Source organism: Odontesthes bonariensis, chromosome 15, assembly GCF_027942865.1.
Source record: "Odontesthes bonariensis isolate fOdoBon6 chromosome 15, fOdoBon6.hap1, whole genome shotgun sequence".
Classification (NCBI taxonomy): domain Eukaryota; kingdom Metazoa; phylum Chordata; class Actinopteri; order Atheriniformes; family Atherinopsidae; genus Odontesthes; species Odontesthes bonariensis.
Genome location: NC_134520.1, coordinates 31,777,341 through 31,792,318, shown reverse-complemented (window position 1 = coordinate 31,792,318; position 14,978 = coordinate 31,777,341). Strand labels below are relative to the sequence as shown.

Here is a 14,978-nt window from a genome sequence, read left to right as displayed (position 1 = left end):
GTGAGAGTAAAGTGCACGTGTAAGTGCTCAAATAAATGTTTGTCAGAAATGTCATTTAACTCCCTGTGGGACCAAAGGCATGTGACCTTTTCCATTAATTCTAAGAACTGCTGTAATAACGGATGCGTCTATGCAAACTTGTGACAGTGTTTGTGTTGGCAGGCGGCTCCTCAGCTGCATCTGTTTCCGCTCTGCTCTTCACTCATCACTGACGCTTTTTAGATGCGTAGTTTTCCAGGAAATATTTTGAAAGAGAAATTGATATGCTTTCTCAAATTTAAAATTTTAGCGGAGAAAATGGAGCTGAACACTTACAAGAGATGTGCCTTTCCAGGAGGCTTCGGGTGATAACCTTTAGAAAATGATGATAAAATATTTTCACTTCATGTATCATGTGAAATCCACAACAGACTGCACATACGCTGCCTTTTCATGATTTTCAACCCTGACGTTGGTCTGTGAGCAAGATGATCAGAGAAGAGGATGAGATGCAAAGTTCAGCCGGGCAGTATAGCTAATGCTGTTTGTTGATTACAAAGGCTAATGGAGCACATTTGTTTCAAATGGTGCGTTAGCGCAATGAATTACTTGTTAGTTATCTTTAAGAATTAATTTCCACTCCTCAGCCAATAAACATCGAGTACTCATCTGGACCACTGAGCACACTGAAGTAAATCACACTGATAGACACTTCATGTGAACTTTGATGCTGCAGGATACCCACAGCAGGAGGTGTTAATAAGAACTAACAATTAAATGAACTACGATGATTAGATATTTCAAATCTGGTAAAAATCTGTGTAGATAATAGCATAAAGATGTTTTCACAAGGCAGGGAGTTAGCCAATGCTAGTAAATCTGCAGGCTCTCCCTTTTCAGATTAAATGTTTTCTTTGTTCAACTTCTGAGGACAGCATGCTAAAACTCGCTAATCAGCGCTAAAGACGGATGCACCTGAGGCTGAAGGCTGAACTAAGAAATCTCGTGCTTTGAAAAGTTGTTCCAAAGTAATATCAAAAACAAAACAAAAACAAAGTGACAATTGAAGGTAAAATATCTTGTCCTTTATAGCAGTGAAAAGACCCCGAGAAGAGTCTTAGCCAGCTCCATTGTTGTATTTTAGAATAACTTAGTAGTTATTTACACACATATGAATAAATACATCTTCAGAAATTGTATGCATATATATTTTTATGTGATCCACTACAAAACGTACATGCAAACTACATTGAATAATACATACTAAGCACTGTTAAAACCCTCATTGATTTTCTTTTTCTTTGATGTTGCAACAGTGCAGGCTGAGACATCAGACTGGTCAATCTGTGTCATAAGCAACCCTCATCAAAGGTATTCAAGATATTTAACCCATTTTTAATTTATTTGGATCCAATGCACCTTTAAGCAATACATTCAGAAACTAAAAGGATACATTGCAAAGTTAGGAAATACATAATTTCTGATGTTTGTGCGACAGAACTGCATTTTAGGGAACAATAAGGGCTAAAACTGCTAAATATGTAGATCCTATTTGTGTCGGTTAAAACATAATGGTAAATATGAGAAAAATCAGAGAAGAGTAAATGTTATAACACTTCAAAAATGCTACATTAAACCAAATGTATATATTCGGACACATTACACACCAACACGGATTTCTGCATTCTGTTTACGCTTCATCCAAGTGTCAGCTGGTGACTAGGGTTTCATTACAGTGTAGAAGAGTGATTAATATCTAGTTGTTGAACATTAAAATGGTTCACCTGGAAAAATAGCATGAAAAGTAGGCGTGAGTCCGGTTTAAACTGCTTTTCATTACACATTTTCTCACCAGCTTTGAATTTTGATTTGAAATTTTCAATATGTGCTGCATGACTTGTAATTCAAAGCTAATACTCTGAGGATTATCCATACATGAGGGGATTGTCAAGTGCTGCAAACTTTCAAGTTCTGTCTCCCATGTTTTAGTCTGGACCTTTTTAAGGGACTCGTGTATACATACAACTTTGGTATCATCGCATGGGAAAAAGAGCTTTCATCGTATAAAGCCACTGCTGTGTTTATTCCTTTTTCTGAGATTCCCTCCTACTTGATTTTCCCATCTTAGCAACTTGCACTTCAGTGGCAGCCAAGTAGCTACACCACTGAGCCGACTAGCCAGCACTGTCCTCAAGAATGGCTCCCACAGGATAGATTTCTACCAAAAGGTGGGGTTTGGTGAAAATCCAAATTTTGTATTTATGCAAGAGTGAGAAAAGCGCAACAGACAACAGAAAAAGATTATATTTAAAAGTCGATAATCACCGGTCATGTGTTGGCACAAGTCAACTTTTAGATTTTTTTAATCACAAGCACAAAATGTGGTATATGATGAAAATATATTTAAAGAATCCTCCGATTTAACTGCCTTCCACTGTAAGCAGAGTTATAGGTCATGTCTTTTTCCGGGCACTAAAATTCGCACAACGTGTTCGAGTCTTCTTGAGAAAGCCACATAAAACAATTCAAACGGTTTAACATTTCTAACATTGAGGAGGAACCTCAAGGTCATACTATTTCCTTACAAATTCTGTCATATTTCAGTTACATCATGTTGTTTTCACTTCTCTACAGTATGTGTCTTACAGTAACAGTTTGCCTCGTGTTAAAAACACCTGACCATTTTCTTGAGCTGTGCATGAAGGCATGTTTGTGTGGGAGGCATACCTGTGGGAGGCAGTTGCCTCAGGTGTTGCAGGCTGACATGGAGTGGAAGTTTACTGAATCCTAATGTAGTCAGTGATTAATACGACTAAAGAAATGTAATGAAGACAGCCCTGAATTAAGGCTTATTTACCTAACAAGGTTGTGGTTCTTTAAACTTCTTTCTTCTGCACCTGTGATGTAGCTTTTCAAACCTGTCACCTGTGTGACACTTTGAACTGTAATGGATCCACTGGGGATGATTTTGTAGACCAAAGATGGTGAGATTGTAATCTTCTTTCCACACTGGGACACTCAAATCTCAAACCTGTTCTCTTTAGGGGATGTTGTTTCTGCTTTGACTCAAAAAGTCATTTCTGAAGTCTAATTTAAACATGAATCTGTCAAACTGTCAACACTCTGATGCACAACTTTGTGCGAAGTGATGTCTTCAGGGGTTCATTTCATGTTCATGCGTCCTAAAGTTAGATAACCGACTTTACGGCCTCATCACAAAGATTGTGTTCCTGTACTTCTACTTTTCACATGTCCAATTTTTTCTTTCATAATTAATATTATTCTGGGAGAACTTGAAAAAAATCGGGAATGCATGTTATCAATGGTCCTAATTTGGATAGAAATTCAGGAACATATGAGTGAGCTGGGGAAATGGGGCTATTTCAAAGTGCAGTTTATTACTTTGAATTAAATTTGAAATATAATTTTGTATAATAAAAGTCTTCAAGCTGTCTTACACAATGGTAGTTTATTGGAAGTATTTAATTTAGAAATCATCATTAGTTTCTGATTATTTTCAGTTAATAATCAACTGCTATTTGAAACCTCCCCACCACCCCGTCCAAGATCCCCAGACTGCTGCTAACGCTTAGTTGACCAGGAGCTCCTGGTACTGCTCAGACCGGAGAAAACGGCCGAAGGAGTCTTTCTCCATCAGGGCAAAAATTCTCTTCTGGGCCAGGTCAAAGGTTGCAGGGGAGAGATCCACCAGATTCCTCAGGGTCACATCCTTGGTGAAGTGATCAATGTTCACCTGTCGAGAGAAAGATCTACTATCAGAGGCAGTGACAAGTAATATCAATACTGATGACACGGGATTATACGTACGATTATCAGCCTTAGGGAGATGACGGATAAGAAAGTGTTTCCATGTCATCATTGTGCAGTTTTAACTGGAATTCTGTTGTTATATCCAATAATTCAGCCTGTTTTAACTGTTTCTTTGTAGAACTTAGAAATAATATAAGTCATTGAATTTTGGTGTGGACTTGGTACACTTTGTTAAAATGCTTTAAACACAGCTTTGGCCTTGGCAGAGGATGAACCATCTTTCCCTGTTATTTTCATAGAGAGCACAGTAGTCTACAGAGAAAACTGAAATTTTTGGAGAGAGGTGAGTAATGTCTTTCCACACAGGCTTGTGTATCTTGGAAAACCTGCATCTTGGCCTTCAGATTGATTTTACTTTGACACTTTCTCCCTACCCACGTGTTTTTGTAAACCCTCTCCAACCCCCCCAGCTTGAATAAACCCATCCACAAAGACTCAATCTAAACACCTACAGAATGCAAAAGATCTATAGCTCACATCCCAGAAACAGACACTCCAGGACACCTCACATGTTCTTTGCCCACGCTCTAATATTCGCTGAGTGGTCATCAAGTTAGCACTGATCTATGCTGTGGATCATGTATGCAGATCTAACATATGCAATTGAATAGCTAATCTCATTTCATCTTATTGGACTTGACATTTAAAGCCTTATTTGGGAGAAGATCAGACTATTCCATAAAAAGATACAAGGTGCTTCTGTGTTTGTCTTTAAAAAACAGAACATTTTTCTCATCCTTTTTATACTGAGTAAATCATACTAATCCTGGAGTGAGTTGTACATTCAGTATGACTCATTGCACCATGCTTACAAACATCCCTACTCTCAAGGATCACTCCTTCACTGAGAGCATCTTATGAGGACCAGGGATTTATATTGTAGCTAACTACAGAACTGGAATATATTTGCTTTTTATTGAGTAAAATTGTAAAAGGAACCCATATCCATTTGTAACTTCAGATAAGTCCTTGTACTATATTATCTAAAATCTGATGGTGCAGCCAAGTATTAGGCAAAGCAGACCCGGGGAGAATGTTTCACATTAAAGTAAAAACTCAGAAGTATAACACTGGGGCCCATTAGGTGATGCAAACTGTATGATTAACTTGAAAATCAGCTCTTTATATTCTATATAGAGTAAAGGTTAATAAAAAAGGGGAAAGTCAGAAGAGTTCCTGACCTCTCTGGGTCCCTCAGACTGGATGAAGTCCTCATAGATCTTCTTGGCCTTGGCAGCCATTTTCAAAGGGCTCTTGATCTTCTTGAAGTCCTCACAGGACATCCAGAACTCAATGTTCTCATCACTGAACTCAGACTGCAGAAAGCTGCGGAAAGCAGCCAGGCCATCTGATGGTAGGTGATGAACAGATTCATTATAAGCCATACAGTTACACAACAAATCATTATTCAAACCATTTCCCAAATGTATATATAGCTCTAACAGATGTGAGCCAAAGTTTCACAATACCCACATCGCTTGAGCATAATGTCACATTCACGAGAAGGCCACAACAGCACAAGAATAAAATAAATCTTAATTTAATTAAGAGACCATGAATCATAACTCCATTGTTGATGAGTTCTCATATTGTTGAAATATGATGAGTACCTAAAAATGTACTCATCATATTTCTTTCCATGGTGAAAAAGGAATAAGACGCTCAGGCAGCCACAGCAACCACTCCTTATCACTATTATTAACACTAAATAACAGCAATGACAACTTTTTAGCTGTGACCATTTAGAAAAACACTTCAGTCACCAGTTTATTCTGTTTAGATCGTTAAATAGCATTCAGCATCAGAAACTATAGCAGAACACTGGAAAAAATGCCCCTCCAAAAATAAGTAAGAAAAACAACAAATACAAGACGTTTTTTGCTTGAAATAAGCAAAAAAATCTGCCAATGGAACTAGTGAAAATCGGCTTGTCAAGATTTCTTGAAATAAGATGTGATATTTAGGACTTTTGAGATAAAAGTTATCTTGAAATTAGCTTAAAAACCTCTTCAAATGTCACAAAAAGCTTGTTTCATATGAAATCCAACTCAAAACAATTTGTTTTCAAGACTTCTTCATTTAACAAGATATTTCAGATGTTTTGTCTTCAAACAAGTCCCTATATCTGGCTGAAATAGTGCTTGTTAGGCAGTCGTGTCTTATATTAAGTGTTATGAGATATTTTGACAAGAAATGAGACAAATATACTTGGTAAGACTTTGATTTTTTTCCAGTGAACAAGAACCTGTGAGAAAACTCACACCTGTTTTCTGTTGCCTCTAACATAGAAACCAGAAAGCAAACATCACCGGAGCATTTTTCCATCATGGTGAAGTCATGTTTGAGTAAAACCATCATAGTGCATTTACAGAACAGACACTTAGAGGCCGTTATTTTATAAATGACACGGGCAACGTTGCACATTCTGTCTCTGAAAAGGTTGTATGTGATTTTCAGAAGTGAAGCGGAAATAAGACGCAAGCTGGTAGAGTCAGCATAGCTAAATTGTTACAATTTTACAGTGGACTCATCTGGGAAAAAAAGGGATTAGAGAAAAGGTACATGCACAGTGGTGTTTTTGTGTTTCATAGCTTTTCAAACGCAGATTGACCCAAAAAAAGATGTAAAATAAATATTTCATGCAACATAAACAGTGTCCTCAATGTTTATGTTGTGTGTATTTTCCAGTGGCTTCTTTAAACTACAGCAGCAATTATAGGAATTAAACCACTTGTTACTCTAGAGACATGTTGACAGATACTTTTCTGGTGGAAATGGATCGGAGAAGGGGTTTAGTTTGTCCAAGAACAAGCTCAATAAAGCAGCCACTCATTTCAGTCAGGGCCATTGTAATTTCACACAATGCCTCTGAAAGCGCCTATTGTCTGAACAAGCATGTGCTGCAGATGATAAGCATACTGTGACTGCCTCAGGCTTTTATCTTCAATCTTAATTACTAGCAAGGCTCAAAATAGCCCGCAGTGGTAATCAAGCCTCACCTTTTTTTATTTTATTTTTTTGATAGACCTTCAGTACAAGGACTCACTAAAAGAGAAGCACACATGCATTGGCACTGATGACAAGCAGTTAATGTATCAGAGCATATAACCGTATGTGCAGTTTTAATAGTTTCCTGCTTCCATTTAAGCAGAATTTAATGGCAATTTCATGTTAGTTTTAATTAGCTTCACTACATTGAATCCAACTTCTGCCAAAAAAGTGACACTGAAAAATGTATGTAATGAAAAACTGCCCAAAGGTCAGCTTGGAAATCAGATACAAGTTTGCTCGAGTCTTACATTCACTGTGTTTGCTGCTGCATTATGCCATTTGCCAGTTGAGAAGCAAAGAAAGGGGGAAGTTCCATATATGAGAGAAAATAACTCACTAAAACCCCCATGAGAATTAACAAGGAAAAAGCTATAAAGAATATTGTTACTGCAAAATCTCATGTAGATAAATAATCATGTCACAGCAGTTAGCAGCAACTGTGCAATAAATCAGCACTGGTGGAATCATTTAGACTCGTCCCTCTAGATGTAACAATAACACACATAACCTTCATGAGCTGGTATACGCGTACGGATGCATACGCGTACAAACACTGGACAAACTTTTCTCTCTGCCTTGTACTGAGCTGAAGGAGCCACTTGGAAAAGTAATCTGCCACCCACTGAGCTCCTCAAAGAAAATGTTTATCTGTGCACATGTTAGCTGGTCAGTGACATCTGTACGTGTTGAAATGCAAGGCGGCAACGAGTGACTGATTAGCTGAAGAGTTTAAAGTATGGCTAAATACCATTAACCATTAGAGTTAATCATCAGTCTGGCTGACACTCAGTCACTCTGAGCACTTTGTGAGGTAAACAGTGAAGCCAGAGGCTGGTGTCTGGTATGCTAGTTGATTGTAAATGTGTTTTCCCCTCTTCAACATTGCTTAGATATTTGTTTTAAGCCTCCAGCTAAACTATTTAGTTTAAACTTTAACCTTTAGAAATGATGTCATTATGTAACTGTTTAAGTGCTATTATGTACTGTTTTTTTCTTCTTTTCGCAGCAGTGACTCTGGATCCCAATACAAAATATGTTGCATATGTTTATCCACATGTCCAAAATATAGAAGTGTCACCAGTTATGGTTTGAAATTCAATCCCCTCATCGTCATGGATACCATTTTACGGGGTTATTTGGCTTTAAACTGTAACATCACTCGATCAGAGTTAAAATCCAAGCTACTTGGTTCGGGTTAGAAAATAATCATGGGCGGGGCTAAAATACATTCTTTTTACGATGCAACTTGGACATCACGAAAGACAATTTGTTTTGTGTTTTCTTTGTGAAACTAATGTTTTGCAATGTGGTAAATGTAGCTATTAAACATTTAGTCTTGAAATCAGTTTGGGTTGTGCATTACAGACTAATAATCAATGTTGCATCTGTCTTATCTTGAATGGACTTAAGTTTACATAGATGACGACTTACAGATGAAAAAAAATCTCATATCTTTTTGTAATTATTTCATGGAATTGTAAAAATGGAAGTCTGGTGGTTTGAATATATGAATGGGGATTCTTTATTTTAGGGCTCATTTATGTGGAATTATCATTTGGAAATGTGCTGTTTGGTGTGTCCTGTGAGCTCTGGTCATACTATAATTACAAGCATGAGGCAATGAAAAAAAAAACATATTTTTTTCTCTATCTATTTAAACTACAATGGTCACATGAATGTCTAATTAACCATACATGTTAGTCCCACACCTAGAGTGAGCTGTTACATAATAGACCCCAGATTTGGATAGGATGAAATCATGATGCTCTTTACAAGTTCCGTTTTTTTGTCATACACTCCACAATACAACAATAGGCTGCTTCAACCTTTAAAATGTTTTCCATTTTGGGCTTTCGGCCGGAAAATTTGTTTAAACAAACTTGCGAGCAAAAAAAAGACAAACGAAAAACATCAAAGAAGCAACCAAACATTTTGTGATGAAATCCTTCAGAGCTAAAACAAAAAGAAGTGAAAAATGGAACAAAAATTAAAATGTTTTTTTTTAATAAATAGACGATTAAGAAATGAAAGATATTAAGAATTATATAATTTTATACAAAAACAGGGAGTTATCCACATCAAACTAACATAAATTCAAATTTATCATTAAAGTCTCATTACAGACCCATGTAAGCTGTCTCCTCTCTCAAACTACACAAAATGTGAGGATCAGCATTTCAGGTTGGATTTGATCATCTCAACAATTATTGACAGAAATTTGTTTGTGTGCGGATGAGTGAGATTATGAAAGATCAAATTGAAACAAAGGAAGAGAGGAGAGACCTACAGCTGTTATTCAGGACTCTGTCCAGACTCTCACGCCACTGAGCAGCCTCCTCAGGAGTAGGCCTGTAAAAAAAACATGAAACAAAAATACTTCAGTTCAGCAAGGAAGCTGCGGGAAAACTGATCGAAAGTACCACAGAAGCTCACTGAAGAGCAAAGCTGGCCTGTGGTGGGAAAAAGATTTGTTTTGGGAAAGCAGGTTTTATCTGTTGTTAGCACTGGCTGCCAGTTGAGACTAACAGCTCGAATGTAGGATTAAACAAGCTGCTGCTAAAGAGCAACACACTGGATGACAGCAAGTTTGAATTAGAAACGATGGATGATCTAATTATTTGTGAAGACAAAATGAATTACAATAAGCTTTTGGAAAAAGGGAATTTGTTTGGGTGCTTGGAGAGACAAATCAGCTCCCAAAGTGTATTGTATTGAATTGAATTATACCACTTTACACTTTGAACACATTACCTTACACTGCATAACGTTACAATCTGATATAAGGAAAAAACTTTTCTCAAACTTTAGATTTAACCCATAAACAGGGCTTATTTTCTGAATGGTGCAGTCGATGCACTGTCACTAAAAAGCTTCACAACGTAAGCTGTAATTATTCATATATCTTACATATAAATACAAAACGCTTGATGAATGTATCGAGCGTCAGAGAGAGACTCAGACCTTCGATCTCACCATCTGCCGATTGATTTAAGTCTGGAAAAAACTTGTATACGTTGTGTTTGTCTTGTACACAATCTGGGTTCGAGCAGTCATTCAGAGCTGAAACTTTGAACTAGCTCAAAGGGGTGTTATGGATATTTAAGTTGAGGCTTGATTCTGAAACAATGAGGCCCATTCTGTTGTCTGTAAGGGAAACTTTTCAAAGACCCTGCAATGTTTTTTTTACGTCTGACACTCAGCTGGAAGGACCAGTGACAGGCTCATGATTGGTGAGACGGGAACGCATTCTCATTTCCAACTTGTCTCATACTGAACAGGTTGCTTACTGGGCTGGCTGTGCAAAATAGAGGTGCAACTTTGCAGATCAACAGTGCTGAGACAAGCGGAAAGTTCCTACATGTGCACAATCTGAGCTTGAATCAAATCAAACAGTTTAATGGGCATTCGTGAGCATAATTACTCATTCTATTCTGAGCTGTTGAGCTTCATCCGAATGACCTTCCACGATCTCTTGAGCCAGTCTAAATAAAGGGGTCGAACAAGTTGCAAGAAAAATAAATATCAAACCAAAATGTAGCCTCAGCTTAAATCTCACCGGCTGTCCCCAAAAGCTCCCCTCCAGCAGATCTTTAGGTGAAAAAAGAATATTCTGCTCACTTCAAACTAAATCACAGAATGTGACTCAGCTGAAGGACTTTATCTTTATTCATATTCAATTTTTTGATAGTCTCCATGGTGTTAAAGTCAGGAAAAGTACAAAGTAAAAAAAGACTAAAAGAAGAAAAAGAACAGAGCTCAACATCTAAATAATCTTTCTCCTAGCAGTCTCCTGAAGATAATGCTGTTTGAGGTATCTGCTTTGTACCATCTCACGCTGACATCTGAGCCCACTCAGTGTCTGGAGAGGTTTAATCTCTTTTGATCTGCACATTTTGCAACTGCTTGTGGCTCTGTTCGCCCTCTCTGACATCAGTTATCCAGTTAACCCTCAGGCAAACATTGTCCACCTCACAGACACTTGTTTTTCAGGAACAAACACTCACTTCTGAAGCTTCTCTGGCTTCTTCTCAGTCTTCTCAGGATAGGGGATGATGAGGTCGATGGCATTTTCTGGCTTCTGCAGCAAAACTCCCAATTTTGTCTTGATCTCCTTAGCCCTGGGGGATGAAAAGCAGAAACAGATATAAAGTCTTTGTTTAACCCCTTCGGCAGGTAATAAGATTCCCAGGCTATACTTTCAAGATATCTAACATCTCCTCTACAACGTGACATGATAGTTACGTTCACCAGTCTATCAGCTGGCTGATTCATTATTTACAACAATAACAATCCAGGTTTGTAACTGTTTGAATAAAGTGGCAACAGAACGGTGAAACTTTTCAGGTTTTTCTCTCATTTAGTTGTAAAGTTGCCTTTTAGAATCGTAATAATTATCTCTAATAATTATAAGGTTTGAGTCCCACGTGATTAGATAGAATTATCCTTCTCTAAGTTGTGAAAGATCTGACATGACATGAATAAAACAAACTTTCTATCGTCAAAAGACCATTGCAGCAGGATTACTAGAAAACAAGAAATTACAGGCAAAAATTTGGAAGTTCACAAAGATTTTCAGATGTTGCTGTTTATCTGTTGTTACAGTAGTACAAAGGGTATCCATTCTCAGGGAGTTTGGAACTTTTTGGGACAGAAACCCCCAGCAGATGAGCAGTTGTTACAGGTGGAAATGTAAGATAATGATGCAGGTCTTACCTTTCTAGGCAGGTTTGAGGTAAGGCAGCTAATCCTTTACACATTTTCCAGCGCTTTCAGTTGCAGTATGTCAAGGTGATTTCAATTTTTCTGTTGGCCTTGTGTGAGTCTCTGTGAGTTCCTTTTGCTCTCTGACTCTGACTTTCAACACATGGGGAGTTTTATACAGACGCCCTTTGGGCTGTGGGCCAGCAGCTAAGCCAATCAGGCTGGAATGTGTACAGCGCAGGCAGCGAAGGAGCCTGACTGAGGAAGGGTGGGATTTCTGATGCGGATGGCTGTTTGCTTTGAGGTTTCAATCCACCATCAGATCCTGGACCCTTGTGCAGGATGCAGAAAAGGAAAATGAGTGTGCACTCACTGACATTAACATGTTGTTACGGTGTTATCAGTGAACCTTTTGTCTTTTAAGAAAAAGAAGGTCGCCCTTAAGATTAAACTTCAAATTTAAGTTGGTTTGGAATCAAAGAAACATCAAAGTTAAATACCACAGGCTCTGTTTAATAGCCCATTGTGCTGCTTAATGTAAAAAAATGATGATTAGCAAGACCAATATATACTTTTAGATGAACCTGAGAAGCAAATCACGCTCTTTGTGTCTCCTTAATGAATCTCTAACAATCCTGTCTCTAAGAAAGTGTTTTAATAAACAACAAAATTTCCCAGCCAATTATGATATAATCACAGCATCATTACTGGCAAAGCTAGCACCGGTAACAGATAGGCTCATTTTATCTAGGTGGTGAAGTCTAAAGCCTGATTCACACTGTGTTTTTCTCAGCCGTCCCAGATGAAAGATGGCCGACGTTAAATAAACTGTGGTAATATCTGATATCAGGCATCAAAAAGAGGTTTTAACACAGTATATCCATCAAATTGCTTTTGACCAAATAAGGCGAAGGTGTTGCAATTAGTTGCCTGATTACAATTTTACATTATAATGTAGGTTGAATAAATAGTCTCTGATGCATTTTCTTCTTCTCAGACACCAGTACCAGCTTCTCATTGAACAGATTAGTAGTCAGTCACAAATCACACAACAGTTTGTTTTGCATTAAGTGTAAAATCAGTAATCAGACATAATCCACACAACAAATTATATTAATTATACTTTCAATATCATGTAACCACTTTATTTAATTAAAAAACTAAAATGTTTTACACTGGCAAACAATTTCATGTTACCTCAACCTGGAGAGTTTCATTTAGATTCTTACTAAAGGTTTGAAAGAACTGCCTGAAAGCTGTGCAGAATATCACTTTATCACTGACAAACAGATTCATCTGTTTGTTTAGAGCGTGGCTTCCCAAGGAGAAAGTTGGTACCATTAAGCCTTACATTAAGAGAATGGTCCAAGATCCACCAAAATCACCTTCTTTTCGTGGCCAAACATGTTCACTGGCTTTTCATTTGATTCAGAAAATATGAATTAACTCAGTCGATTTCTATTTTCAGGCCTTTGGCAATAAATTCTGCCTTTTTACACAAAAATGAACAACATCTGAAAGAAAATCAAATGCTTTCTTTTAGTCATGCCAGTCACAGAGAAAGAGAGGGGTGATTTCTAAGTGCTCGACATTGCCTTTCATTCATTCTGTTAAAATCTACATGAGGAATCAAGACTTAATAAAATTTCCTCATGTAAAAATTGCTGAATTTTATGTAGAACCTGGTTTATGTTCACAGCACGTGGTTTTTTGGGGGAAATTTAAACAAGTGAGACCAGCAAAGTGTTGTTATAGTTAATACCCTCCATTAAGGCTGCTCCGTCCTTATCTTCTATCAGTAACTTGACTATATCATGGTTGGACATGTTATTCTTCAACCAAGTCATAACAAAGATAAAAGTGAGAAAATGTTCCCTTGGTTTGTATGCTGATCCCAATTCTAATCTTCAGAAGCATCTAATTTTAATATCTATTGAGTTTGGTATGAGGCAACTTAATTGACCTCAACATCATTAATCTTTTGTGTATGCATTTAATAAAGAGTCTCAGACTGCATCAGAGCATCGATGATTAGTATTTTAGACGAAAAAGGAGCTCCCAACATGTTAATGTGTTGTAAAATAACAGCCCAGTTATTATGCTGCAGGTTTGTAATTCTGCAACACTATATACGCTGTCAAAAACATACTTTTACCTGCTTTAGGGAGTTAAGTGCAACAACCTTTTTATTCACCAAATATGGCCTACTAACTTGAGAAGATTTCTTTTTTTTTTTTATTTGGATAGTTTGTGTATAATCAGTACAGAACATTGGAAGTAAACAGTCTTCTGCTATGGGGATGAACCCTGGAAAATTCTAATTACACACAGTTTAACACGACAAGCAAAAAAATAAACTGCCTTCAGTCCAAAGAACATTCAAAGCCCTGAAAAGAAGGACGAGAGTTTCCCAAATGAGCCTGGTGTGTTCTCTAGGCCATGGTTTGCAGCTTTTAGCTTCTACAGGGGATCAACTTGTGGGCACACCTTATTCAGAACGTGTAGAATTCAGCACTGCCTGTGCTGCAGCCAAACAATGGAGCCTCGTTATTACGTAACAGCAGCACTTATCAAAATTGACTGAAATATCGGGCTGACTTGGTATCAGAGTTTTTATCCCATGACTGTAAACAAAGTCTGGTCCAGAGCTGATGGCTTAAATTTTCTTAACTAAAAAGACTTGAAGCTTTTTACAGTACATTACTGCTCAACTTGGAAATGATCTAAAAGTCAGTGACTGTATCAAAGTTGCCATAAAAGATAATGGTGTGATGATTGAGTACCATATAAAACTAAATAAATCCAGGGAACAAACTGGATGATATGAAAGCGTCTATCTGAATCCCTTTTGGACTTACCAGACAACAGACTACACAGTTCAATGACTTTACATTACTCGTGAAAACCACATTGCTTATAAACTGTAAGCTCTAAACTGCTGCATTTTTGTTCATGCGTTCATTCTGTATTGCCTTCACAGACAAGCACACTGCTACATTGGACATTTGCTTTCATTATAGAATTTCCTGGAAGCCAAAGTTCAGGAAGGAACAGCCCTTTGACTGGATGTGTACTTAGGCCAACAGCTATGGCTGGACTGCTGTTCAAATAAACTGGCAGCAGTTGGCATCCAGGTGCTCTGTCTATCATGCTGACAGAAGCTTTACGCTCAATTTATAGATGTAATTGCCCTTTGAAAGTGCAGAAAACATCATGAAATACATGCTTTACAATAGTAATGACCTCCAAATCGCTCAATACAGACATGCAGGATGAGAAGATAGTTTATTGTAATCAACGGTCTGGATAATATGTATAAACAGCATCAGATATGACACCGTACTACTGTAATAAATTTATGCAAGAGTTACTGAGCTCTTGATCCCAGGATCAGAGCCAATGAACTAGAACACAAG

At 37.5% G+C, this 14,978-nt stretch overlaps 1 protein-coding gene across 1 annotated transcript; it reads right to left on the bottom strand.

The window, feature by feature from the left end:
• Nucleotides 1-1,042: 1,042 nt before the first annotated feature.
• LOC142400776 (regulator of G-protein signaling 5-like) lies at nucleotides 1,043-11,731 on the bottom strand. The gene is made up of 5 exons (XM_075485982.1): nucleotides 11,575-11,731; nucleotides 10,866-10,979; nucleotides 9,149-9,210; nucleotides 4,992-5,158; nucleotides 1,043-3,733 (listed from the first exon to the last, which is right to left on the bottom strand). The coding sequence occupies exons 1-5, from the start codon at nucleotides 11,616-11,618 to the stop codon at nucleotides 3,569-3,571; spliced, it is 552 nt and encodes a 183-aa protein (XP_075342097.1). The 5' UTR covers nucleotides 11,619-11,731; the 3' UTR covers nucleotides 1,043-3,568.
• Between the last annotated feature and the right edge of the window lie 3,247 nt (nucleotides 11,732-14,978).

What these genes read in the sequence shown, in the direction of transcription:
- LOC142400776 (XM_075485982.1), bottom strand. Translation starts at nt 11,618, where the DNA reads ATGTGTAAAGGATTAGCTGCCTTACCTCAAACCTGCCTAGAAAG. An exon ending in AAGCCAGAGAAGCTTCAGAA is followed by an intron (nt 9,211 to 10,865) that starts GTGAGTGTTTGT and finishes TTTTTTTTACAG; the next exon opens with GCCTACTCCTGAGGAGGCTG. An exon ending in AGTCTGAGGGACCCAGAGAG is followed by an intron (nt 3,734 to 4,991) that starts GTCAGGAACTCT and finishes TTCTCTCGACAG; the next exon opens with GTGAACATTGATCACTTCAC.